The sequence below is a fragment of the Drosophila hydei genome, unplaced genomic scaffold (genome assembly GCF_003285905.1).
Source record: "Drosophila hydei strain 15085-1641.00,03,60 unplaced genomic scaffold, DhydRS2 tig00000149-arrow-pilon, whole genome shotgun sequence".
Taxonomy (NCBI): Eukaryota; Metazoa; Arthropoda; class Insecta; order Diptera; family Drosophilidae; genus Drosophila; species Drosophila hydei.
The window spans coordinates 3,744,035-3,767,412 of NW_022045678.1; the positions used below are offsets into that span (position 1 = coordinate 3,744,035).

Genomic DNA, 23,378 nt, shown 5'->3' on the forward strand with positions numbered 1-23,378 from the left:
AGGAAATTGTTTTGCAACAGATCGCCACGAAAATAACCTTAAATTAAAGCACAAAATGTCGAATCTCTTTTTATTTTTGTTTTATATTCTTGTCTACAAAATATTTCTGTTTTGTTTACATAGCATTATGTAGCGCTGTCTAAATCATGCTTTAGGGTAAAAATATAAATTGAAAATTTTTAATGTTTCAAAATGTTTTGAATTAAAATCCAAATTAATTTTTGGCGTGTTAGGAATGCCTAATTATTTGATGCATACATTGTTATTTATATATAATATATATATAAATATATATATATGTATATCTTTAATTGTAATGCAGTTGTATTCTGATGTGCCCCATATATTCTTCAGCTAGTGGAGGACTATTACACAAGTTCGGAAAGTCTTTCAAAAAATGTTAAAATTATTACAAAATTTGTTGTTTAACGAATAATAACAATATTTAGTTGCATAGTTTTGCTGTTACAAATCTATAGCTTTTCCCGTTTCAATCGTCAGTATTTTTGCGTGTTGAAGCAATCAAATCGACTGCACTGATAGCATCCGGAAACATCGAGTGATAGTTGATTACTGGCACGTACGCCGCGGTAATCACACGGCCAGCAAACCAACGTCCGTGCAGCGCATTTACCGCTAGCACCGCTGTCGTTGTGCTCGGACATTTTACATAAACTGTGCCCGTTGGTGAAACGGTGTCTACATGTATATGTAGAACACCACCGTGCTTGGCACATTCGTCGAGCACATCGTCACGTACATCCGTATCCCATGTGGGATTTGTCTCGGTGCGCGGATCAAACATGTTGGACAGTATAAAACACTGAGTAGCTATGGATGGCGTCTGTTGTTGCTGCTGCACTGGGGCGGGCTGTGGTGCTGTTGCTAGCAGCGCATTGGCCGCTGCCTGTGGCACAGCCAGTCCAGCACCCTCGGCTAGCTTAAACATAAGCTGTAAACGTCCCGTGGCACCGAGATCAATGCCGCTGCGATCCATTTCATCAGTGTCTAGCGAACTAGTATTCATGTCCAAACGCTCTGTTACATTGCCCACTTTCATTGGGCGTCCGGCCAGTTCAAAGCCGTTCAGTTGCTCCAAAGCCTTTTTGGCATCGTCAGCATTGTGATACTAGAAATAAAAATATATTATTATTATAATAATGTAGAGTGTTTCCACTCGTACCGTAATAAAGCCATAGCCTTTAGATCGACCCGTCTCAGTGTCCATAATTAGCTGGATCACATCAATTTTGCCAAAAGGCTCAAATATTCCACGCAACATATCCTCGGTGATATTAAAGTGCAGCGATCCCACATAAAGTCGCATGGGTCCTGTGTGAGCTTTGGGCTGAAACGGAGGAGGTGCACTCTGCAGTCGATTCTTCTCTGCCTGCGTATGTTGCACCATTATTGGTACGCCCAGCAGACGCTGTCCCGATAATCCAAGTGCTAATGCCACAGATTCGGGATCCTCAAATTCAATATACGCAATACCCTTAAAGCGTTTAGTCTTGTTGCACGTAATTAGACGCACATCGCGCACCTTTCCAACACTGGAGAAGAACTCCTCTAGATCGCGGGCGCGCACACGCTGTGATAGTTGAATGCAGAAGACGGTGCGGGCATCGCGCTCCTCAGGACTTAGCTCGGTGGGTGATGTACGATCGCCGACACCATTAGGTGGCGATCTGCCACCACCGCCACCACCGCCTCCACCTCCACGCCCGCGTCCACCGTATGGTCGAGGTGAGTAACTGGTACGACGGCGGCTGCTACGCAATACGTGATAACATAAGAACAAAGCATGACAAAATTAACATGATAATGATAATGATTATAGAGTCCACTTACTTCGTATCCCTTGAGCGCGAATGACTGCGCCGACGTTCGCGTATGGGACTCATCCGCTTGCGTAGTTGATCACGTGAGCGACTGCGACGACGCTTATCACGAGATCGACTGCGCTTTCGGTCTCCATCTCTTTGCATGGTCTTGCTACTGCCGCGGCGATCTCGCGAACGTCGATCGCGATCACGATCGCGATCACTGCGCGCATTGCTGCCGCCTCCGCCACGTCTGTCATCGCTGGGACGTTCGTCACGTGGGCGACTACTGCGCTTGCCATCGCGATAACGATGCTCCCGCTGTTCACGCTCACGTTCCCTATCTCTATCCTTTTCACGATAGTTACTGCGCTCATTGCCACGCTCCTTCTCACGTTCACGATCCTTGGAGCGTCTGTGACGCGAGCCACTACGGCTACTAATTAGGAAAATACATGAAATTAGTACGAGAGTGTAAGAAATTTCATTAATGTTTACCGTGAGCGATGGCTGCGCTTTTTGTTGCCGTTTGAGGAACGCGTGCCATTTTCCGTGTAGCGTTCATCCTCATCGTTGTCATCATGGCCGGCACTCTCGCTGCCGCTGCTGCGCCCGCGTCCACGTCCAGCGCTGCCCGCACTGACGTTCTACAGATAGGGTTTTGGTTTTGGTATTTGGTTGGTTGGGTGGAGACATGGGAGGTGGAAGTCGCAAGCAATAATGTACATACATAGAATTGGATATTTTCATTTGTTCATGTTTTGTGGGGGACATGGAGACACAAACACACATAACGTTTCGGTTCGTTGATGATCGCACGTTACGTTGTTGTCGTTTTTTGTTGTTCGTGGTTGTTGTATTCATTTTACAATTTGTTTTCAGGTATTATTTGTATTGTTTTTTATTGTAAAATATTTTGTTTTTTTTTTTTTTGAATAAGAGAAAGCAAATCAAAGTAAATTAGTTAAATTTTTGGTATCTGCAAGTATATAAAATAGAAATGCTTAAGTCAACAATGATCGATTTACAGATCATTGCCAATTTATAGCAATATAGCAGTAGAGTAATAGTAATACATATGCGATTAGTCAAAATTTAAAACATCGACAGCTTTATTCGAGATGCTTGTCTGTCATGTAGAGATATATATGCATGTACCTAAGATGTATATATTCGAGTACATTATATCACGTATACCTATCTATTTAAATACAGTGATAGATAGGCTTTGTAACACACACATAGATAAGTAGACCACGGCGAAATGTCTCCACACATATTGAAATTCGATTCGATATTTGGGTATTAGCGCTGGCTAGTGGTTGGGATGGTTTGTTGACTGGTTGCTTTGGCTCTTATTTGACTCTAAAGACTCTGGCCACCACATCGCAGGCGCTCTCGTCTATATATGGGACATACATATACATAGATATAAGTTATAAGATATTTGTGTAGTGAAATAAATTTATGTTTGCTTATTACGTTTTTTGTTTCTTTTTGGAATTTTTTAGGCATTTGATTTTTGGTGTGATTTATATATGATTTTGTATATATTTTATATTTGGGCTTTTCAGACTCGACTCCTGAAAGAGCAGTGAAGTGGACTTGTGAGACTTTCTTTCATTCTTGTCTGTCTGTGAGTGAGAGTAGTAGTAGAGCTGCCTGCTGCCCCAGACAACAATAGGTAGAGTTTATCTGAAATTTAGTGCACGTTCAGTTTTCATTGATTTTTAGCAAGTTAAAAAACAAATTCATAAAAAAATAACAGAAACAGTAATCATACAGAAAACAAATGCCTAGATATGTTTTGGTTTTATTTTCTTTTAATGTTTTTTGTTTTTTTTTTTTCGCAGTTTCTGGTACATTCAAAACTTACCAAATGGTCTCCAGCTTTTTGTGTTTAGAATGACCAAAACAATCACTAGCAACAATATTGAGCTTATACGATTTCTGCAAAGACATTTCACCCTTAAGAATTATTCTCGCTTTTTGTTTTAATTATTTTCTTTTTTTGGTAGTGTGATATTATCTTATTTACTTGCACATTGCATTTTCTATTTTTATTTTTTAAGAGAGATAGAGACAGAAAAGAGAGAGCAACCACTCAGCTATTAAATTGGAAGTTTCATATTTTGAAAACAAGTTTCATGAAAAATTGAGAACATATAGATATGGTATACATATATAAGAAATTTTAGCAATTACGTCCGCTTTCAATATTCTAACAACGTGTTTTATATGTTAATTAGTTTGACATATTAAAAACTTGAAAACAAATTCACTTAATATGGATTCTTATACTATCTGGAATATGCAAATACCGCACTATATAAAAATAATAATATATGAAAACGACTTATAATCAACTTATTTTGATTAAGAGAATGTATGGGTTTACCGCAACAGCAATATTAATTTTTAGATGTTCCTTATCAAATTACTACCAGGCACTGTATAGATAAAAAATTAAAAGCTCTTGTGAAAAGAACCAGCCTAAAAACCGAAACCCCAAAACAAAACTGAAGGTAAATATATGATTCGTTGCGATTTTCTATATAATGTGCAAATTAAAACTAAAACAAACAAGTCACACATACACACCCACACACACATACTCGCACACTAATGCACGTGGGTGTTTAATTAGGCGTGAAGTTAAGTCATGTATAATAAATATAAAGACGATAACCACCGGCCGACCTTTACAAATCGATGTAGTCGATTTTCGATTGCACTTTCAGAATTAAAGCTTAAAATCGATTTAAAGAAAGCCACTTCATTGCAATAACCACACACACACAAATGCATACATAGACGCATTAAGGTGCTATGCAAACTTTATATGTCTGTGTCTGACTCTCAGACAACTCAAGTACATATGCATTTATGTATTTCACATGAGAACGCTAGAATGCGAGAACGCTTGTAGATGTCTATTTGGAAAAGAAGTATACAAATGTTCATAAAATATACCATTGTCGCAGGGATAACATAATTCGTACATACCATTTCTTAATTAATATATGTTTAGATTTATAACGAATAACTGCACTTACGTTTTTTTGGTACGGCGCCTCCAGCATTGCTTCAACATCAAAGTCTTCGGCCATGTTGAATTTTTTGGACGGGAATAAAGTCCCCACGTAGTTGTCTAACACGTTTGAAGAAACCAAAAGTTTTGTTGGTATGCACACCGCAATTCGAAGATTCACTTACGAACTTGCTTTTCAATTATTTTGGAAGTTAAATGAGAATTTCCTTAAATTTTTATATTTTTTCACAGCGTGGCTGGCTATGTTGTGTTGCTGCAGGGTTGATAATGAGTACACGTCGGTACCCGTAACGATATCGATACTTCTGAATACTATATTATTTTAAAAACATTCAAATAAATCGTGGACGATAAATACTTTATTTATTTAATGGAAATAAATATTTAAATATCTATTTTGTAAATATTATGTACACAAGCTTGTACAGTAATTACTGAGCTTGCCTACAACCCTACGATATCTTCAAAAGGCGACAGTGGCGTTGCCATATCATTAGTAGATTAATCGATTTGTTTATATTTACATATACGCAGCAAAGTTTTGGATTCGCAGAATTATTGTCATTGTGTGCATTTATAGCCGTCTGAATTGTCCTTGTTAAACGAATATAAATCGTATCAAACAGGTGCCAAATTGATTGAATGGCGTTACGCAGTACAAAACATACTCATAAAAGCATACACTGCTGGCAGTGCTAATTGTTGAGTCATCAGCGTCCCAGTCAATAACATATAGCTGAAGAAGAGTTGCAGCAGCCTTGGAGGCGACGGTAACCGCTAGACCGTATACGTAGGTTGCGTGTAAAGAGCGCACCACTACCACAGCTACAGGTGAGAGGCAGTTGCGTAAATAAAAAGTGGCGTAAGCTGCATCTGCGGGTGAAACTCCAACCCAACCAGCAACTAAACCATCCCCCAATACGAACGCGCCTACGTTTACATACACGTTACGGGTGGCTAACTAAGGTGTGTCCGAACTAAGCAAAACTCTGTATACTAGTTTTTTTTTTGGTTTATATTTTAGCTGAATTCAACTGCAAATGGAGGACTACAAGTTCCTATTTAAAATTGTGCTTGTGGGCAATGCCGGCGTTGGAAAGACTTGTCTGGTGCGACGCTTTACTCAGGGTCTTTTTCCACCCGGTCAGGGAGCTACTATTGGTGTGGACTTCATGATTAAGACCGTTGAGGTCGAGGGCGAAAAGATAAAACTTCAAATCTGGGATACAGCCGGACAGGAGCGTTTTCGTTCCATTACACAAAGTTACTATAGATCGGCGCACGCGCTGATACTCGTTTATGATATTAGTTGCCAGCCCACGTTTGACTGTCTGCCCGACTGGTTGAGAGAGATCCAAGAGTACGCCAACTCGAAAGTGCTTAAAATACTGGTGGGCAACAAGACGGATCGCGATGATCGTGAAATTCCCACGCCAATAGGCGAGGAGTTCGCTAAACAACATGACATGTACTTCCTTGAAACATCCGCCAAAGAGGCGGAAAACGTGGAACGCCTGTTCTATGAAATCGCAGCTGAGCTAATCGGCCAAGCGCGCAGCAAGGACGGCACTAGTGCCGCAGCCGCAGCTGCACAGCGTCAATCGGATGGCGGCGGCTCCATTGGATTGGGAAGCTTAAGTGCCAAAGCAGCTCAGGGCAACTGCTGTGGTGGATCCAACAGCTCTAGTAACGGCAACGCCAACCCAAACTCCAACTCTAGTCAAGGCGGCTGAGCAGGGAATATAGCAATAGAGTCGACAACTGGCAGCTTTCAGCTGAAAAGCAACTCAATGACTATGGATGCTAAATATTTGTGTTAAACTCCTTTGGATGTGTAGTTTTAGTACTCCCTGATTTTCTATTAGTATTATTTGTTATAGCATAGATCTTAATCTAAGATCTGGTTGGTGAGCATCACGAGTTTATGTTTAAAATTAATGTCTATATTGATATCATAACAGCAACAACAATGCAATGCACATTTTGTTTTTATTCCTAGAGTAACATATTTAACTGTGTATTTAAAATATTTTTTATATGTTTATACAAATGCGTATTTATTATAATTTTTTATTAGCAATAATTTATACATATGCAATTTAAAGAATATTTACGCGGACTTGTGTAATAGATTTTAAGACGATTTTATGACATTCCAAAAATTACACGCGTAGTTCAATATGAAACGAAAGGAATAACTCACTTTGTAATTAAATAAACCCGAATACAGTTTTAAATGTGCATTTGAAGTGTTTTTTCTGGATTTGGGTGAAAATTGGGTAGATCTGAAATTTATGTTGATCACTTCTTGAGAAGTCATCTTTGGTGAAGTTTCCTTACTTTTATCCTATGTATCCCATCATCCGTTAAATTCAATATTTAACATAAACAATGCAGCGATATCTTTGAATATCAAAATGTTTCTTTCATTTATTAAATATTGGTATTTTTAATTGGTACATTTGTCGCTTGATGACTTTTCTCTAGGAGAAAATTTCATGCTTAGTATTAAGCTCTCTCTTTTTGTATAAACTACAATATCTGTTTATGTGTGTATATTCGACATTCAACTCTAAAAATATAAAGGTATATAGTATACATATATATTTATATATAAATATATATATATATGTATCAATATAGTGTATATATAAGTAAATATAGATATGTATGTGCATGTATATTGGCTATATATGGTAAATATCCTTGTATAATGTCATGGTAGCAAAAAGGCATACGGGTATAGAGTAATCAAAAAAATACATAATAATAATATAATAGATTGAAAAGTTGTAGCTGCAGTTGTTGGATTAGTTTTTAGCTAGCATTAGAGTCTGTTAGCAGGCCACACACGAACACATACACAATAAATTATATACATTTATGCATAAATAAAATACATGTAAATGCTAAAAATTAATATAATAATAATAATAATTTCATTTAATACAAAATTTATGAATAATTAAACCATTTTAAAAAGTAAACAACAATTTGGGTCGGCCCTTCACAAAATTTTACATTCCTGACAGCCTGGCACTTTCGTTATCTATCTATGTGTGTTATACATTTCAATATAAATATATATATGCATATATATTTTTGATTTCATTTATTTTGATTTGATGTATGTGGTATGTGTGTCAGAGCTGGCGTGAGATTCGTTAGATTGTGATCAATATAGTTGCGACCGTAGCCGTCGCCTCTATGCTTCCGCCTTTGATGCTACTGCAGCATCAGAGCATTTAAATTACGCTGCAGTATCGTGTCCTTCACCGAATTGAACACCACATTGATGTTGCGCGTGTCTATGGCAGTGGTAAAGTGATGATATATTCGGCTGGTGCTGGTGCTGCGGCGCACGCTCATGAACATTTGCAGCATAAAATTTTGGACGTCCATTAGTGAATGCGGATTGCCATTGAATTGCGGATAGTACCAGCGTATATCAGTCTCTGGATTTCGTACTTTTTGCTCGAGCAAATCGGTCTTGTTTAAAAACAATATTATTGAAATGCCTTTGAAGGTGTTGTTATTCACAATGGTATCAAAAATATTTTTGGACTCTTCCAGACGATTCGTTTTTCTGCAAAATAACGAAATCCAAATCAACATCTTAACCTGAACAATTAAGTTGATCTCAGTTCTGAAAACCGAACACTTACCTGTCTTCGGCAAGCACCTGATCAAACTCTGAGCTGGACACTAGAAATATAATCGATGTGACAGAGGTATCAAAGCATCTGGTCCACTTTTGACGTTGAGTGCGCTGTCCGCCCACATCGACAAACACGAATGGAATGTTCTGCAACAGAAATGCATGATTTCAAAATACCAAACAGCAATCAATTGCAACGTACCTGTACTTTGACACAAAACTCGTAGACCCCTTTGGTTGCTTTGCGACAGTGCAGTATATCTTTGTGTGTGGGCACATAATCCGGTTTCGCCAGCCGTTCAATTTCGTCTAGAAAATAGCTGACCGAATCGCTCTGCAAGGTGTTAAGTGAACAAAAACAATATTTGTTTAATATATATGTAAAATATTTATAAAAAGGTCTATAGAAATTAAATATTAAAACGATGTACCACTGAGGTTCAAGTCTATAAAATCTATTCCATATTTTACACTAATTTTATAGACCGAATCGCCCAGCTTAAGATAATTCTCTTCGGTTACATTTTACAATATATTGATACTTTTACATATACAACTTGGTTGGACAATCGACAATAAATTATATTTTAGTTTAGAAGAAACAAGGCTATATTCGAATAATTATAAACAAAGCAAGTTCCACACAATAGATTTGATTGTGTTAGTCTTTTACGATGAAAAATATTAAAAATATTTGAAAATTTTTTCAACAAAAATTTGCTCTCTGTGGCTTATGAAGTGTGTGAGAAAGATGATCCACTTGCTAAAGTAGTTTGTTCTAACTTTATATCAAATATATTTGAAACACTCAATTGGAACATGGCTATATGGAAAATTGGTTGTCTCTAGTTTTAAATTGATGATGATCAACTTCTACATATAGAAAATGTCATATTCTATATACAGCTTTTGGATTTAGAAGACGGCTTACAATTTGGAATTCGCGTCGTCGTTCGTAGGCACGCCTTATGCCACGATCCTGCCAAAGGCGCCTTATGAGTGGCGCATATTCTACGAATCTAGCTGCCTCTATTGCATTGCATTCCATTGATTTGGCGTCATTGGCATCCTGTTCACGTCCATCGCTGCCCCACGAAATATCCAACTTTTCCCGCGCATCGAGGAGCACTTGCATACCTGCAAAACAAATCGATTAATTGTTAAATATGTTTCAATGTTTCTCACCTAGAAGTACATACCTCTTATAACATTTTGGTATATCACATGTTGGTATTCGCGCAGCAGTTCCGGATCAAAGTTGACGCCGTGTATGATGCGCATCTGTTTGAGGAAGGTTGATTTGCCTGACTCGCCAGCGCCCAGGAGCAACAGCTTTACCTGCAAAGTTTACTTATGATTAATAAGTGGATTTAACAGACAACAAGATCTAATACAAAAGTACGTGCGAAATTGAAACCTTGACCGATATAAAAACATACACACACACACACGCACAAGAAAAGCAACTGCAACCAACGACAAAGCACAAAGAAGTTGTTAATTGAATGCCTTTTGTGTGAATAAGACTTTTTGTAATGATTGCCTAAATGATGCAACAATAAAAAACCCAGTGCCAAGCCCAATACCAACATCAACAGCAACAACAACGAAAAGTGAAAATTCGTCTGCCGTTTCGTTTGTTTGCCTGGGCGGCCCATGCGGGCTATACAACCGGATGAATGTTGTGCTTTGTGTGTGTGCGTAAGAAAGTGTTTATGTATGTGTGCATGTGCGTGTGGGTCCAAGCAAATTAATACTAATTACTTAATTAAACAGAATGTGGAAACGTTATACTTCTCTTATATTCAATGTTACCTGCCGTCGAAACGTATGCTTCTCCTTCTCCAAAAATCGATCAATCTCTTTGGATTTGTAGCGTTGCTCCAGCTCTTCGGGCGTGCTGCGCAGCCGCACCAGATGGGTCAGAAGATTACCAAAGCATCTCATGCAGGCGAATCGTGACGTTTGCAGACGACTCCCTTGCCGTCGCAGCCTTTCCGCTCCGTCCGATATCAGTCCGGCGGAACTAGCTGTTGTCCCTCTGCCGCTAACTGTCTGCTGATGATGATGATGATGCTCCTCCATCAGGTGCGTCAGCGTCCCGGTCCGTGTATCGCTGTTGCTGTTGTTGTTGCTGCTGCTTGTAATGCCGCCGCCGCCACCGCTATGTGTTAACGTGGTCAACGTAATTCTGGACATGGTTGCGACTGCGACGACAGCCAACGCCTGACGTGCGCACTTTCTACACAGGCACACACACAACACTCAGCTCACACACACACAGTCGCGCACACAGACGCGCGCGCTGTACGTTCAGTTGTTGATATTATTGTTGGTGTTGTTGTTGATTGTCTCCCGTTTTGTATGATGATACTGTTATTGTTCTTGTTGCACACTCGCTAAAATTAGCCTGGTCTCGGGGTTTATTGTTTTGGTCGTTGTTTGGACGTCGTAGTTGTAGCCAAATCATATCTTGACCACAAAAGCATCGCCGCGCTCTTCCTCTGTGTATTTCGCTCCGCGGGCATTGCATACACACACTTTCACACTTTGCAGCCACTACAACATATGCTAATCGCGTTGATGACAAATTGTTGAACTCCTTTATTACGCGTCGCCTTCTTTTTCTCGTATTGGCAAATTTTGTAAATAAATTCGCATTTTCACTCCCAAAAGACTGAATAGGGTTGTATTCACGATATCACACACTCGATTTTTCTCGATATTCTATCGATAGTTATAGGGAGAGTTCCTACGTGATATCATAAGCAACCCTGTTGTTGGAAACAGCTGTTCATGTTGCTAACACAAACATAACACCCATACAGTTATAGCGTCTGCTGCTGATTATTCTATTTTGCTTAGTCGTTGTGGAATTGTGGTGTTGTTGAGTTTAATATATTGCTGAAAATATTGTCTAATAAATATGATTATTAATACCGGCAAAGTATCTTTGCTTTATGCTAAGCGCGCAGCAGGCGGTATGCAGTATATGAAAAAATATACAGGTAACACTTGAAAACCTCAGTGCGTAGAGGTCAATAAGTTTAAATTGATTAAAATTCATTTGCGAGCAAAATGAACAGACTTGATTGGTATGCAGATAATAGACTATGTAGATTTAATTCAATTTACGCGCAATAAGCATTTCTTTTACTGTCACTCATAAAAATATATGTATGTACATATATGCATAAGTACTATGTGAAAGCGAATTCAAATTGGATTTTGTACCCTGGGCGTCTGCCAAACTGCGCAATTCATTTGGCGAACATTGTTATTTCAATTTATTATTAATAAACATTATTTTTTAACATGCAGCATTTCAACCTCTTCATACCAGTGCTAAGGTGCTTAACTATGCGGAGCCGGCCCCCGCTTTACCTCTTCCCCATAATGTTGACGCTGCCGAAACGACGCGCTTTTCCCCGCAACGCTCCAGGGATATATCCGACAATATCATGGTCATGTCCCATGCACCCATATCTACAATCGATATAACCACTGACAACAGCATGACCATACCACAGGGCGGTTCATCATTGCAGGATCCACATGTGCAATCATACGATTGCTTTGGCGCTGTCAGCCTCAATGCGGTTATGCAGAGCAATGTGCCTACACCGTTTGGTGGCATGCACAAGTTCTCTCATCTCAATATGCCGGGTGGGCAATGGTCGCAGGAGTACAAGTTCACTTCGCAGAACATGCACAGCTCGCATTATCGATCGCTGCGCGACAGCACTCGCGCTGATTGGGTGACCTACGATCAGAATGCTACTGTCGCGGGCCATAGCCAAGGTGAGGATAGGCCGCTGTAGACGTATACGTGACACCTGTTGCACGTGTTGTTGCTTAAACGCAATCAATAAAACTGTTGCATGTCGCGCGCATGCGCCTTAGCTAACACGCATACGCATCCCATATCATATGCATTGCTCGAATTTCGTAGGCTTCCGGCGTTGCTACAGCACACAAGCAAAGCCATCACAGCCAGCTACATCAGCAGCAGATCCCCCAGCAGCAGCAGTACCAACCTCAACGTCTGTGCCCGAAGAGCTGAGCAAGAAGGAGCAATTGAAGAAAGTCTTTAAGGAATACGGCGCAACCATTGTAGTATTCCATGTGGGCATTTCGTTACTCTCCCTAGGTGGCTTCTACGTGCTCGTCTCCAGGTAGGACTAACTAACAGAATGCGCTCATCCACACGTAACCGCAACCATAGCAGCAATATTAAAAGCCTGCTGAACAGTCAACTTAATTAAGTCATCTAATTAAAAGCATTTTGTCTTTTGCAGCGGAATAAATATGATGCCCGTGATGGAATTCCTTGGAATCGAGTCATCTGTATTTGCGGAAAAGATAGCCGTAGGCAGCACCTTTGTCACAGCCTATGCCGTTCACAAAGTCTTTGCACCACTTCGTATTAGCATCACGTTGGGCTCAGCACCATTTATTGTGCGTTTTCTGCGCTCCAAGGGATTCCTAAAATCGAAAATTAAAAGCAATTAATGCCATATACGAAAGCATATCTCTATATTTTATATACAAATTTTGTCATAAATGACGAGAACCATTACATTTTTGATAGTTTAGCTATGCATGTCAATACATATGTATTTATGATGATATAATCAAATAAATATTGTTCCATGTGTTAAACAGAATATATTTATGTATAAGGAATTTCATGAATCCCTTTTGCAGTTCCAATCCAATTAGCTTAGCCACAAACTTCCAAGCTTTAATTAAAGTGGAATTGAGTTCATAATTCATAATATATTGACCATCTTTGGATTAAAAGTCTTGAGTTTCCATCAGACACATCAGACGCCAACCAATTAAAAACATTTTGTTTTCTTTTTTATATTTCTCTTGGTTTTTACTGCTTTTTTTAAATTTTTTTTCTTTAGCGTATTTATAGAAAAAATATTTTCACATCTTAAGTTTTCACTGCTCTAGACATTTTTCATTTGTTATTGGCTTAAGCTATAAATTGATATTAAGTAAACAATAATTGTAATAATTATACAATTTAATAATTAAGACTTAACAGTTAGACAAAAAAGCTAATGGAAGAAACAAATTAACAATTTCCAAAATTTCCAATGCCATTTTAAGTTCTCCCTCAACTTATATGATCCACCTACTCCTCTCTGATATACATTTATTTCCCCCATTCTGATGCCACTCCTTCGCTTTTCTACTGTTCTCTCTTTGTACGCATTTAAAGCCTAACAACTAATTGTAATTGTACGTGGTATGAGAGCCGGCCGGCTTAGTAGCCATCGATGGCCTCTTCGTCGAGTTGGGCCTCCAGCTTCTCCTCCTCTTTGGCTTTGCGTCGCTGTATCCAAGGCATAAAGGCCCATAGGGCAGATCCGGCAAGCAGTGTCAATCCCAGCGTATGAAAGAGCGGATTATAATTGTTGACCGCTTCGGTCCACCAATTGCACAGCGGCGGGCCCACCAGCTGCAGAATACCATTGACAAATAGACTGATGCCATAGGACGAGGTCAGGCGCTCCGTACCCAGCATATCGGCCATGATCACAGCAGTGATACCCACATAAATGCCCGATGCAAGTCCAAAGATGGAGCACCAAAAACAAACGGCGCCGTAGCTATAGGCCAGTGGCAACAATGCTAGCGAAACGCCCGAAATGGATAAGCCGCCAACGAAGTACCACGTCTTGGGTATGAAGCCCATATCGGAGAGCGCTGAGCCGCCAATGCGACCAATTAGATCCGTTGCCGACACTACCGAGAGCAAGTAGGCGGACAGCGATTTGTCGAAGTTTCTGGCGAGGCCAAAGGCGGGCAGCAGAATGATGAAATTCGTGTAGCTGATGGCATTAGTTGAGTTCGAGATGAGTATGACCAAGTACATGGGATCCTTCAGCAGGCTTAGATCGAAGAATTTGCTGCGCTGGCTTTGTTGCGCCTTGCCCTGACCTGTCTCATCCGCACCGCCGGCCTCTTGGGGCGTCGATTCACCGGCGCCGCTGCCAGCCGAACGCAACGATAAATGCGACGAGAATTCCTTGGGTTGAAAGGACAAAGTACTGCCGTGATATGGCGTGCTAATATACAAAAAACTACTGGTTGAAGGCGACCGCTTGGACAGCCGATTCCTCGAGCTGTTTCGCATGGCGAGCTTGTTAGAGCTGGAGCGGCCCTCCGGCACAGCATATAGCGATGTCTGTGAGTTCAATTGGCCGGGCGTAAATGTCTGATTGCGTTGTGGCAGTCGTACTGGTGTGCTAATCTTTCTGGCCCGTGGCTGGAATTCGTCGCCGGGTTTGGCATAGCTCTGAACCACAGCGGCCGAGGCGCTGCGCACGAATTGTTGCTTGTCATCCGCATCATCCGGCAGGTAGAGCGGCGACGGTGGCGAATTAAAAGGCATCAGCTGCTTTTCAGACGCCGGCTCCTGATTGGGCGCCGTTTCGTCGACATTCTCGAATTTCATTACAATGCCAACGTCTTCCTCTTCAGGAATATCCTCTAGCGCCTGACGAGCGCGTGGCACGCGAATCATATGCTGCTCCACAGGCTCATAGAACAAGGCGCCCACCAAAACGTTTAACGTGATGCCACCCATAATTAAGCAGGAGCCACGATAGCCATAAGTCTCCAGTAGCCAGCGTAGGACGGGCGGCAATATAATCGAGCCAATAGCACTGCCAGAGATGCAGAGACCATTGGCCAATCCGCGTAGCTTTACGAAGTACGATGTTACAATATAAACAGTGGGCGGAAAGGAAAGGCCTGCACCAATGCCCACCAACACACCATAGCTGAAAGAGAAAAAGAGAGGATATCAGTGAGGAAAGTCAATAAAGCAGCTGAGCAGAATCTGATTATCAGTTAATAAGCCCATCTAAGCCCCTTTAACCGGTTGTAAGCACCTTAATTTAACACTTGATCTTTAAAAATTAATTCATAACAAGTTAGATTGAACGGAATCTTCTCAGCCAAAACGTGTTTTCTTAAAACTGGCTCAACCATAATTTAGATATTTGTTCTCCTTCTCTTTAGGCTAATTTTGAAACAGGAATGACTTACCTAATGTACAAGTAGCCAACGGATGATGCCCAGTAGGATAGCATCATGCCCAGCGATGCGGAAACGGCACCAATCAGAGTTACCGTGCGATAGGAATACTTAACAGAGAGAATACTCGAGACAGGTCCTGTGAAAGTAATGAAACATTTTGAATGCATTTTCATTATGGGTAGGAACTTCTCATTTAACACTCACCCAATGAACTGTAAAGGAAGTAGCATAATGCCGGTATCCAGGAGGCCTGCGTCTGTGTCGTTTCAAAGGCCTGCAAGAACTCAATGAACAATACACCAAAACTTTTAATGGTGCCCGGGATGAGTATGTTCGTCAGACAAGCGCCAAAGAGGACTAACCAACCCCAGCCGCCATCGGGTGGCACGAGGTCATATTCGCCGCTGTCATCCTTCTTGTTCAGCAGACTAACTGCTGCGTGCAAATACATGAAACGAAACAAAATGATAAGAACATGGTCAAAACATTTATCAGATGGCCATTGCAGAGGTAGCTACTGCTTCAAAACAGAGCTCCCAGTACCTAAAGAACATATTCTTATATATATTTTTGCCGATTCAACACAATACAGACTCGGGTCTGCATAAGTCATTATAAGAGTGTTCCCAGAATCGACTATAGGCGAATTATATAAAAAGATGTATAAAACACAGATCAGATATTCAAGAACTCGTAGAGCTAATTAACTTTCAGTTGGGAAACACAATAGGGCTCAAAAGGATTCCAGTGGTTCCTTTTTTATATATAACATGTAATTTTAAAATGAGATGAAAATTAAATGAATATCACACATAAATTGCGGTTACTTATCGATATTGCAGAGTCGAAAGAGTTATCATAAAGACAGAATTTTTCTTAAGCTTTTTGAGATCGATGAGGCATGGACACATAGGCGAGATGGAAAGAAAGAGAAAGTTGCAACGATTTACATAATATACTATGAACTTATCTTATTTAATTTAGAGCCAATAGGCTCTACTCGAAGCAGTGTGCTAGAACAAATCTTATCGGATTCATTTAATATTAAAAATTTTCTTATCAAATTTTGTATCGCTGCGAGTTCCAGGGGAGCCAATTTCAAAGATTCTCTAGATATTATCATTTAGATACTAAAAACCTTGAGTGTCATACATAATGCTTAAAAGACTACATTTCTAGTGTCCGGCTCGTTTGGTATTTATTTAAAGAACAAAATAAGCCATATCTTATCTGTACGAGGGGTCTGCCGAAAAAACTTTCACACTTTGCCCGGAATCGGAGCCCGGGGTCTAGGCGTGCACAGAGTTAGATCCATTAGGCGTCTAGTTGGGAATGCCAATGCGTATCGCTGATAGCGCCACATTTATATGGCCGGCAAAAGGAAAAAAAAAAAGAAAAACCGGTAACCGGGTCTACGTCAACGATACGCAACGATGGGGATTCGGGGCCTAGTGTTATTTGCCAAGCGATTTGGGTTGTCAGCGTCCGGCAAATCATGATACGAGCAATCTACATGGAGCTATAGGCTGAGTCAATCGTGGGGGTTGGTTGAACAGCGATCTATTGAATTGGGTTCGTTGGCTAGCTATAAAAAGACATCGGGCGTATACCTACGCAATTGATTAGGCGACAGCTTTGTTATGTTACTGCTAATTAGTCAGATTAAGGCGTGACTGTACCAGTTGCATTCTATGCAAACTATACTGTCCGCACTATACTATATACTATACTGGTACTATATGCTTCACAGACGCTAATTAATCATTTCACAAATATACAATAAACAATAGCAACTGGCAGATATTGTAGTGTATGTAATCTGAAAGGGTTTTCAAGTTATTAAAATAATCGATTGAGGTTATGTGTGTCAATCAATCAAAAATGAAATCAAATTTTACTGAGCATCGCTTGTAGTCCCATATACATACATATATATTGTATATGATTCGATAGTTGTTTATTGATGGATAGATTACTGACCTGTTTTATCACTATTTTCTTTAGTTGTTCCATTTATTTTATGCTCTTTGTTGTTTGCTTTATTTGCATTTTGTGTACTTATAACTTTTTCCTTATGCATGGTCTGTAAGAAGAAAGAGAAAGAGAGAGAAAGAAAAATAGTGTGTTGTTGTTTTGTGGTTTGAGGATATAACAAATTTTAGTTTTCTTTGTTTTTGTTTTTTTTTTTTTGGTTGAAATATAGAATATGAATATCACGCGAATACTAGAATTCATTGGACTTCAACTGCTTGGCATAAAGAGAAAGAAAGAAGAGAGAGGGAGGGAAAGAACGAAGAGAGATAGATACAGAGAGATAGGGATGACATTCAAAGAATAAGAAAAAAACTGATTAAAACATGAAACATCCGGCATATGTATATACATATGTGCACATCAATTAGAGATGGGCGCGTGTTTCTCAACACAGCACGAGAAATTAGAAGACGATCATAAATCCATATACATACATATGTATCTGAATCAATCACAATAAAATTATGTTAATAATATATTTAAGACACATAAATTGATATATATTTACTTATAAACTTTATATATATATATATATATATATATATATATAAGAAAAAAGAAAAAAAAAGAATTTGTTATGTTTAATCTGATTTAACCATCTCCTATTTATTTATAATTTTTCCATTTTTTATTCTAGAAGCAAATATTTATAATATGCTTAATAAAATTTTCGTGTTAACTCGTGTTTGCAGTCATGCACGAACACATACGAAATTTTTTTGAGTTCGTGTCACGGTTATAGACAACAAGACACGCGCCCAACTTTTATATAAATACTGGAATGATTTTCTTATATTTGAGAGCAAATGGTTAGCCGACTGAGCGTGTTGCTTTTGGCATCTAATCTCAGTTTATAGCTCGCCTGAAGTAATTGCACGCTAAATGACTGAACATGTTTCGTCATAAGTGTCTCTCGACCGCAGACAACGTCGCGAATTCGATTCCGATGTATATAAAGCTACTATTGCTGATAACTGTTAGGGAACGAACAAAAGTCCAATTCAACTTATATGTATTAAAGTTATTCAGAATCAGTTCGATTGAGCAGCTCATTTCAATGAACCATAGAGCCAGTAATGAACGATAACTGAACTAGTCAAAAAAAAAAAAAAACGAATCGGCATAGTTCGCAGAAATGAACTACAGTTAGCAACTCTAATTTTGTATGTAGGTCGCACAGAGCCACTTCAGCTAGTGGCCTGATCTCAACCCTCGGCAACAAAAGCAACAACGCAACATCATGTACATTTGCCCATCGTAGCGATGATTCATATGTTTTTGCTACATCGATGATCAAGCGAGAGACGGAGAACATAATTTTCCGAATCTTTATATATATCTGAATATGTATGTATATATACTCATCTTTATGTAAATATTTTGATTTTTTGTTTTTGTTTTTATTTTTTTTTTATTTTTTATTTTTTTGCGTCGTTGCTTGTCGCTAATGATGAAACTTTTTCAGCTGTGGGAGCTCATGACGTCATTGTTGGTGATAGAAATACGCGTTCTCAGAACGATAAGCAAAACAAACAAAAGCCAATGTATGGATGTATCTTTTTTATGCGTTCCACAAATCGAGAGCGAGATTATTGATGGGCAGCAGGAAAGAATTACAAATATTGCAACCAATATCTATTATATTTCATACTGTGGGCATGTGATGGTCAAATGGTTTTAAATTGCTGTCGAGTTGTCATAGTTTAAGAACTTAGATAATAGATATCTGTTTATGATTAAATTGTTGTATTTGTGAGCGTCGTATATGTATGTATATGTGCATGTATGTACATATATGCGCACACTTTAGGTATAATGGAAATTTTGTTTTGAATTGAGAACAACGCAATCAACAACTCGTTCCGTTGCCCCCAAAAGCTTGAAGGTCGTTTCCTGGGCAGTTATGAAGCAACAAATCGACTCAAAAACAAATGTTACACATTTAAATTCAATTGGCGCCTGAATTGAATTGAAACGTATTGACAACAATTACGTACACTATATGTGCATAAGCATGTATGTGTGTGCTTGTATGTATTTTCCCTATCGGAACGAACCCGAGGTCTAAGTTAGACTTTTTCGATTGGTCAGCTTCATGCCCAATAGTCACAACGCTGATCACTTAAAACTGTGCTCAATTCGTATCTATTGCCTAAACAATTACGATTCTTGTTCTAAATAGTTATATAAAAACCATGTGCATTTAAATAGAAGATAATTGCATTGAGTAGCAATAAATTAACATAATAACACTTTATTACATTTATTTAAGTATTGTCTAGCACCTAGAACAATTGAACCTGGCTTCAAATTTCGATTAACCTATCGGCATATTCCATTATTCCTTTTATTTTTTACTGAAATATATATAATTGTATGTATGTATCATGCATGTATGTATGTATGTATGTATGTGTGTGTGTATTCATGTGTGTGTGTTTGCTGTGTAATATGAGCGAAAATTGTTTGCACACTTCGTTAAGCAGCTATAAATCACATAGTAATAATTTAAACTTGTGTGAAATAAAACAGCTGTGTTGTTTGGCTCAAATTATATGACGAGGCCGCATATATAAATAATAAACGGTCGACAATTAGAACCTTTCACATCGATAATCGAAAGTTGACCTTGGTTCAGAAAGGAAGGACAGCAACGAGCCTATACTATTTATAAAACCATCACTTCTTTCCGGTTTAAATGGGGCGAACAACAATTACTTGTTGCCAATTACTGATAACTGTAAGTTTATTTTGCTATAACACGTTTGCCAAAGAAAAATGATTTATATATGTTATGACGGTATGTAGACGGTATTGTTCGAGAGTAAGTTGCAATAAAAATCTTTTCGACAATTGTCAATGTATGTGATAAGCTAAGCAGCTGTCTAACCCGGTGATGCTTCTTGATTTAGAGATAATCACGTTTTCAGACAATTACTATGACAGACAAACATGCATAAATGTGGGTATACTGTTTCTCTTTCCGTATCTGAGCTGATCCACGAATTCCAAGAAAGTTTATTAAATGCTGCCTTACAAAGGCACATGTGTGTTTATCACTGTTGGGACAGGTCATTAATGATAGACAAGAGTTTAGCTGCATTTCGCACTAAATGCAGGTAGCAGACACAAAGACCCAGACATGGGGACGACAATGAGTCGGCACTGTCTTTTGTCTGCTTAATACAGAAAACAAAATGAAAGAAGAAAGAAGCGACAAGAGAGTGGGCGAGAAAAGGAAATGCGCACTGCTTGCAGATGCTATCGATAACAGCGCAGTCAATTAACAATTAACAGCAATGCATGTCAAACACAATTATGTTTACATACAGCTGTTGCTTAGAGCAATGGCCCCTGGCCAGTTGCCCGCATGCAGAACAATAAACAAAGCAGACGGCAAAATAGAAGAGAAATGTAAAAGTCAGTGTACTGAGTGATTGATCATCCCTTATGCTCCCTTCCTCTCTCTCACACTCTCTCTTGTTGTTACTCACGCCTACTCCGCAAGCATAAGAGCAAATTGTGATCGAGTACCTATCGATAGTACAGTCTTCAGATAACTTATCTAATGCGTAATTCATTATATTTTTTTGTCCAGATTACTTGAATGGCTCAAATCAATTTTTATTTTTGATCTGATCAAAAAGCCGCAAACAACAACAATGTGTACCTAACGGATTCCAGATGTTTGCATAAGCAATGCTCAGCCTGACCGCACCCCAAGTAAATATTAGCCAGCAGAAGCAATAAATACTATAGTATGGCCTAGATGTTAATGACTTTTCTACGTGTAAATGCGTCATAATTTTATTGTTTGTTAACAAATAACTGAGATATCATCTGGGCGGGAATAATACGTGTACACACACGTTTGTAAGTATGTAGATAGCTAAAAAAGTTTTAAACTGCTTAAAGCAATCCCAAAACAAACAAAATGTCTCAGCTTACATGTCCTCTTTTAGTTGGCAACAACAACAAATTGGATTTGAGGGCATAGGATCAGATGGCAACACTGACCCAATTTATTTATTACGCACTTTAAGGCGCACGAAATAAGAGCAAACAAGTATTTGTATTGAGATACGTACATACACACCGCGTACAATTATACAGTTATATATGTCTGTGTTAGGCAGGCAAGCAAACAATAACAGCTCAACCAAAAGCAACAACAACAGCAAAGCGGCCCCCACTAACATACTGACTTTTTATGCTGCCTATGCCAACGACGACGCGTAGACGCCAACGTCACCGCGAACGCTACTGTTGCGCGCGTGTCGGGGCCTGCGTGCTTGAGACTTGCAGTAACAGAGCAGTAAGAGCAGCGGCAGAAAAAAAAACGTTACGTTGGGCGGCTGGTTGGCATTGGCAATAATAACAACAACAACAACAACACTAACAAGAGCATGGCTATCACTGATTTACATCCCATCATTAACGGTAGTATCGGTATCGGTATCGTTCATTGTTATCACGTCACTTGACGCCCACAAATTAAAATCTTTGGGTAAAACTAGTGCAAACCAAATGAAAAAACAACAACAGCTGCAGCACAAAAAAAAACAGCAATATGGAGAATAACCGTGTAAATCCGAAAACAACACAAAAGCTTTTGTCACACTCTTATGACTTTGCTTTTTGTTCTGCCTGTTCTTGTTCGTCTTGTTCGCATTGTTGTTGTAGTTCATCGCCCTTGAATCGCTGGCTGCTGTTGCCAAAAGGGGCCGGGGCCTGTATAAGGGGTTGGGGCTCAGGCAAGGTAATGTCAGCGCACATTATTGTGTATGCAACTGTTGTTGCGTTGTTGTAGTTGTGCATGCGTCAGCTGTTCTTTTTGTGCATTTCAATCACTGCTTACACTTACCTTAAATTTAATTGTTTAGCTATTTAAATTCGTCCTGAGCAGGCGGGCCACACACACACACTTACACACAAGCACACTTGAACACACGCGTACACATACACACACACTCACACTGACGCACGTTTTTTGCACGTTTTATAATGAATGAGTTTTTTGTGTTTTTATTGGTTTTTGGCTATTACATGACATCGGGTCAGTGTTTGTTGCGATTATTGAAATTAATGAATTAATGTAAATTAACTACACTATATACACAATTATAGACGTATTTTGTGTGAAATATATACAAAAACAAAACGCGAAAAACGAAAGGTTCCCGTCGTCGTCTTTCACGCGCACTCCACCCACACGACGTGCCACACTCTCGGACGTGGAAAAACAAATGAATGCTGGCCCACTCACGTTTCTTACCAGAGCGCAGTTCCGTTGCTGAACGAACTAGTTACCATGAACCATGCCAAACAACAACACATTTTGAGCAAGAAACAGGCGGGTCGTAAAATTTGTGTACACCTATACAAACAGAAAGCAATAAGTAAATATCTATATATATGTCTGTAAATTATATGCCAAGAGTTCAACGATCAACTTTTAAAATTGTGATGAATATGTCTTAAATATTCATTTTAATATTGTTAAAATAATAGTTTAAGTTTAAAATAAAAGTCTTTCCTTATCAAATTGTGTATGTGTTATTTATATTTTTTTATAAGTTACATGCACTTTGTTTATTTATTTATAATTTTTATATAATTTGTTTAAATTTTTAATTTATGAATTTGAAAAGCATTTCTCAGTTTATCAAATTAAAATACATCAAAGTGCAAATTGTTCAATAAAATAATAGAACATTTTAACTTTACATATTTAAAATATTACAATAAATAT

General features: G+C 38.9%; 5 protein-coding genes across 11 annotated transcripts; 2 read left to right on the plus strand and 3 right to left on the minus strand.

Annotated features, from left to right (window-relative positions):
• Positions 1 to 248: 248 nt before the first annotated feature.
• On the minus strand, positions 249 to 5,147 carry LOC111594093 (RNA-binding protein 39). 4 transcript variants are annotated; one of them, XM_023307242.2, is made up of 6 exons: positions 5,040 to 5,145; positions 4,880 to 4,974; positions 2,322 to 2,470; positions 1,852 to 2,262; positions 1,184 to 1,772; positions 250 to 1,129 (listed from the first exon to the last, which is right to left on the minus strand). In XM_023307242.2, exons 2-6 carry the CDS (start codon positions 4,931 to 4,933, stop codon positions 491 to 493), a joined length of 1,842 nt encoding a protein of 613 aa, XP_023163010.2. In that variant the 5' UTR covers positions 4,934 to 4,974; positions 5,040 to 5,145; the 3' UTR covers positions 250 to 490. The 4 variants fall into 4 exon arrangements, 3 of the variants coding, with proteins under 3 accessions (XP_023163012.2, XP_023163010.2, XP_023163011.2); XM_023307244.2 differs by having other exon boundaries at positions 249 to 1,129; positions 1,184 to 1,769; positions 4,880 to 5,147; XM_023307243.2 differs by having other exon boundaries at positions 1,852 to 2,259; positions 4,880 to 5,146.
• Positions 5,148 to 5,315: 168 nt separating this feature from the next.
• On the plus strand, positions 5,316 to 6,830 carry LOC111594094 (ras-related protein Rab-30). 2 transcript variants are annotated; one of them, XM_023307245.2, is made up of 2 exons: positions 5,316 to 5,706; positions 5,900 to 6,829. In XM_023307245.2, exon 2 carries the CDS (start codon positions 5,916 to 5,918, stop codon positions 6,606 to 6,608), a length of 693 nt encoding a protein of 230 aa, XP_023163013.1. In that variant the 5' UTR covers positions 5,316 to 5,706; positions 5,900 to 5,915; the 3' UTR covers positions 6,609 to 6,829. The 2 variants fall into 2 exon arrangements, with proteins under 2 accessions (XP_023163013.1, XP_023163014.1); XM_023307246.2 differs by lacking the exon at positions 5,316 to 5,706 and adding an exon at positions 5,821 to 5,841 and having other exon boundaries at positions 5,900 to 6,830.
• Positions 6,831 to 7,823: 993 nt separating this feature from the next.
• LOC111594096 (guanine nucleotide-binding protein subunit alpha homolog) lies at positions 7,824 to 11,279 on the minus strand. Its single transcript, XM_023307249.2, has 6 exons — positions 10,349 to 11,279; positions 9,733 to 9,871; positions 9,465 to 9,670; positions 8,736 to 8,867; positions 8,541 to 8,680; positions 7,824 to 8,461 (listed from the first exon to the last, which is right to left on the minus strand). The coding sequence occupies exons 1-6, from the start codon at positions 10,730 to 10,732 to the stop codon at positions 8,101 to 8,103; spliced, it is 1,362 nt and encodes a 453-aa protein (XP_023163017.1). The 5' UTR covers positions 10,733 to 11,279; the 3' UTR covers positions 7,824 to 8,100.
• Positions 11,280 to 11,359: 80 nt separating this feature from the next.
• On the plus strand, positions 11,360 to 13,122 carry LOC111594098. Of its 2 annotated transcripts, XM_023307250.2 has the most exons (4): positions 11,360 to 11,541; positions 11,855 to 12,334; positions 12,486 to 12,708; positions 12,832 to 13,122. In XM_023307250.2, the coding sequence occupies exons 1-4, from the start codon at positions 11,460 to 11,462 to the stop codon at positions 13,043 to 13,045; spliced, it is 999 nt and encodes a 332-aa protein (XP_023163018.2). In that variant the 5' UTR covers positions 11,360 to 11,459; the 3' UTR covers positions 13,046 to 13,122. The 2 variants fall into 2 exon arrangements, with proteins under 2 accessions (XP_023163018.2, XP_023163019.1); XM_023307251.2 differs by lacking the exon at positions 12,486 to 12,708 and having other exon boundaries at positions 11,363 to 11,541; positions 12,832 to 12,907.
• A 377-nt stretch (positions 13,123 to 13,499) lies between these two features.
• LOC111594101 (monocarboxylate transporter 13) lies at positions 13,500 to 22,905 on the minus strand. Of its 2 annotated transcripts, none has more exons than XM_030223244.1 (5): positions 22,491 to 22,905; positions 17,573 to 17,675; positions 15,797 to 16,027; positions 15,602 to 15,728; positions 13,500 to 15,333 (listed from the first exon to the last, which is right to left on the minus strand). In XM_030223244.1, exons 2-5 carry the CDS (start codon positions 17,670 to 17,672, stop codon positions 13,812 to 13,814), a joined length of 1,980 nt encoding a protein of 659 aa, XP_030079104.1. In that variant the 5' UTR covers positions 17,673 to 17,675; positions 22,491 to 22,905; the 3' UTR covers positions 13,500 to 13,811. The 2 variants fall into 2 exon arrangements, with proteins under 2 accessions (XP_030079104.1, XP_023163023.2); XM_023307255.2 differs by having other exon boundaries at positions 13,501 to 15,333; positions 15,797 to 16,024; positions 22,491 to 22,903.
• Positions 22,906 to 23,378: the final 473 nt, after the last annotated feature.

Excerpts from the sequence above, each read along its gene's own strand:
- LOC111594093 (XM_023307242.2), bottom strand. The coding sequence starts at position 4,933 with ATGGCCGAAGACTTTGATGTTGAAGCAATGCTGGAGGCGCCGTACCAA. Across the intron at positions 2,471-4,879 it reads AGGCGCCGTACCAAAAAAAC|AACGTCAGTGCGGGCAGCGC; the intron begins GTAAGTGCAGTT and ends CCCTATCTGTAG. Across the intron at positions 1,130-1,183 it reads AAGGCTATGGCTTTATTACG|TATCACAATGCTGACGATGC; the intron begins GTACGAGTGGAA and ends TTTTATTTCTAG.
- LOC111594094 (XM_023307245.2), top strand. The coding sequence starts at position 5,916 with ATGGAGGACTACAAGTTCCTATTTAAAATTGTGCTTGTGGGCAATGCC.
- LOC111594096 (XM_023307249.2), bottom strand. The coding sequence starts at position 10,732 with ATGTCCAGAATTACGTTGACCACGTTAACACATAGCGGTGGCGGCGGC. Across the intron at positions 9,671-9,732 it reads ATACCAAAATGTTATAAGAG|GTATGCAAGTGCTCCTCGAT; the intron begins GTATGTACTTCT and ends TTTGTTTTGCAG. Across the intron at positions 8,462-8,540 it reads CAGGTGCTTGCCGAAGACAG|AAAAACGAATCGTCTGGAAG; the intron begins GTAAGTGTTCGG and ends GTTATTTTGCAG.
- LOC111594098 (XM_023307250.2), top strand. The coding sequence starts at position 11,460 with ATGATTATTAATACCGGCAAAGTATCTTTGCTTTATGCTAAGCGCGCA. Across the intron at positions 11,542-11,854 it reads GTATATGAAAAAATATACAG|CATTTCAACCTCTTCATACC; the intron begins GTAACACTTGAA and ends TTTAACATGCAG. Across the intron at positions 12,335-12,485 it reads TGTCGCGGGCCATAGCCAAG|GCTTCCGGCGTTGCTACAGC; the intron begins GTGAGGATAGGC and ends CGAATTTCGTAG.
- LOC111594101 (XM_030223244.1), bottom strand. The coding sequence starts at position 17,672 with ATGCATAAGGAAAAAGTTATAAGTACACAAAATGCAAATAAAGCAAAC. Across the intron at positions 16,028-17,572 it reads AGAAAATAGTGATAAAACAG|CAGTTAGTCTGCTGAACAAG; the intron begins GTCAGTAATCTA and ends ATTTGCACGCAG. Across the intron at positions 15,729-15,796 it reads CTTCCTTTACAGTTCATTGG|GACCTGTCTCGAGTATTCTC; the intron begins GTGAGTGTTAAA and ends TTACTTTCACAG.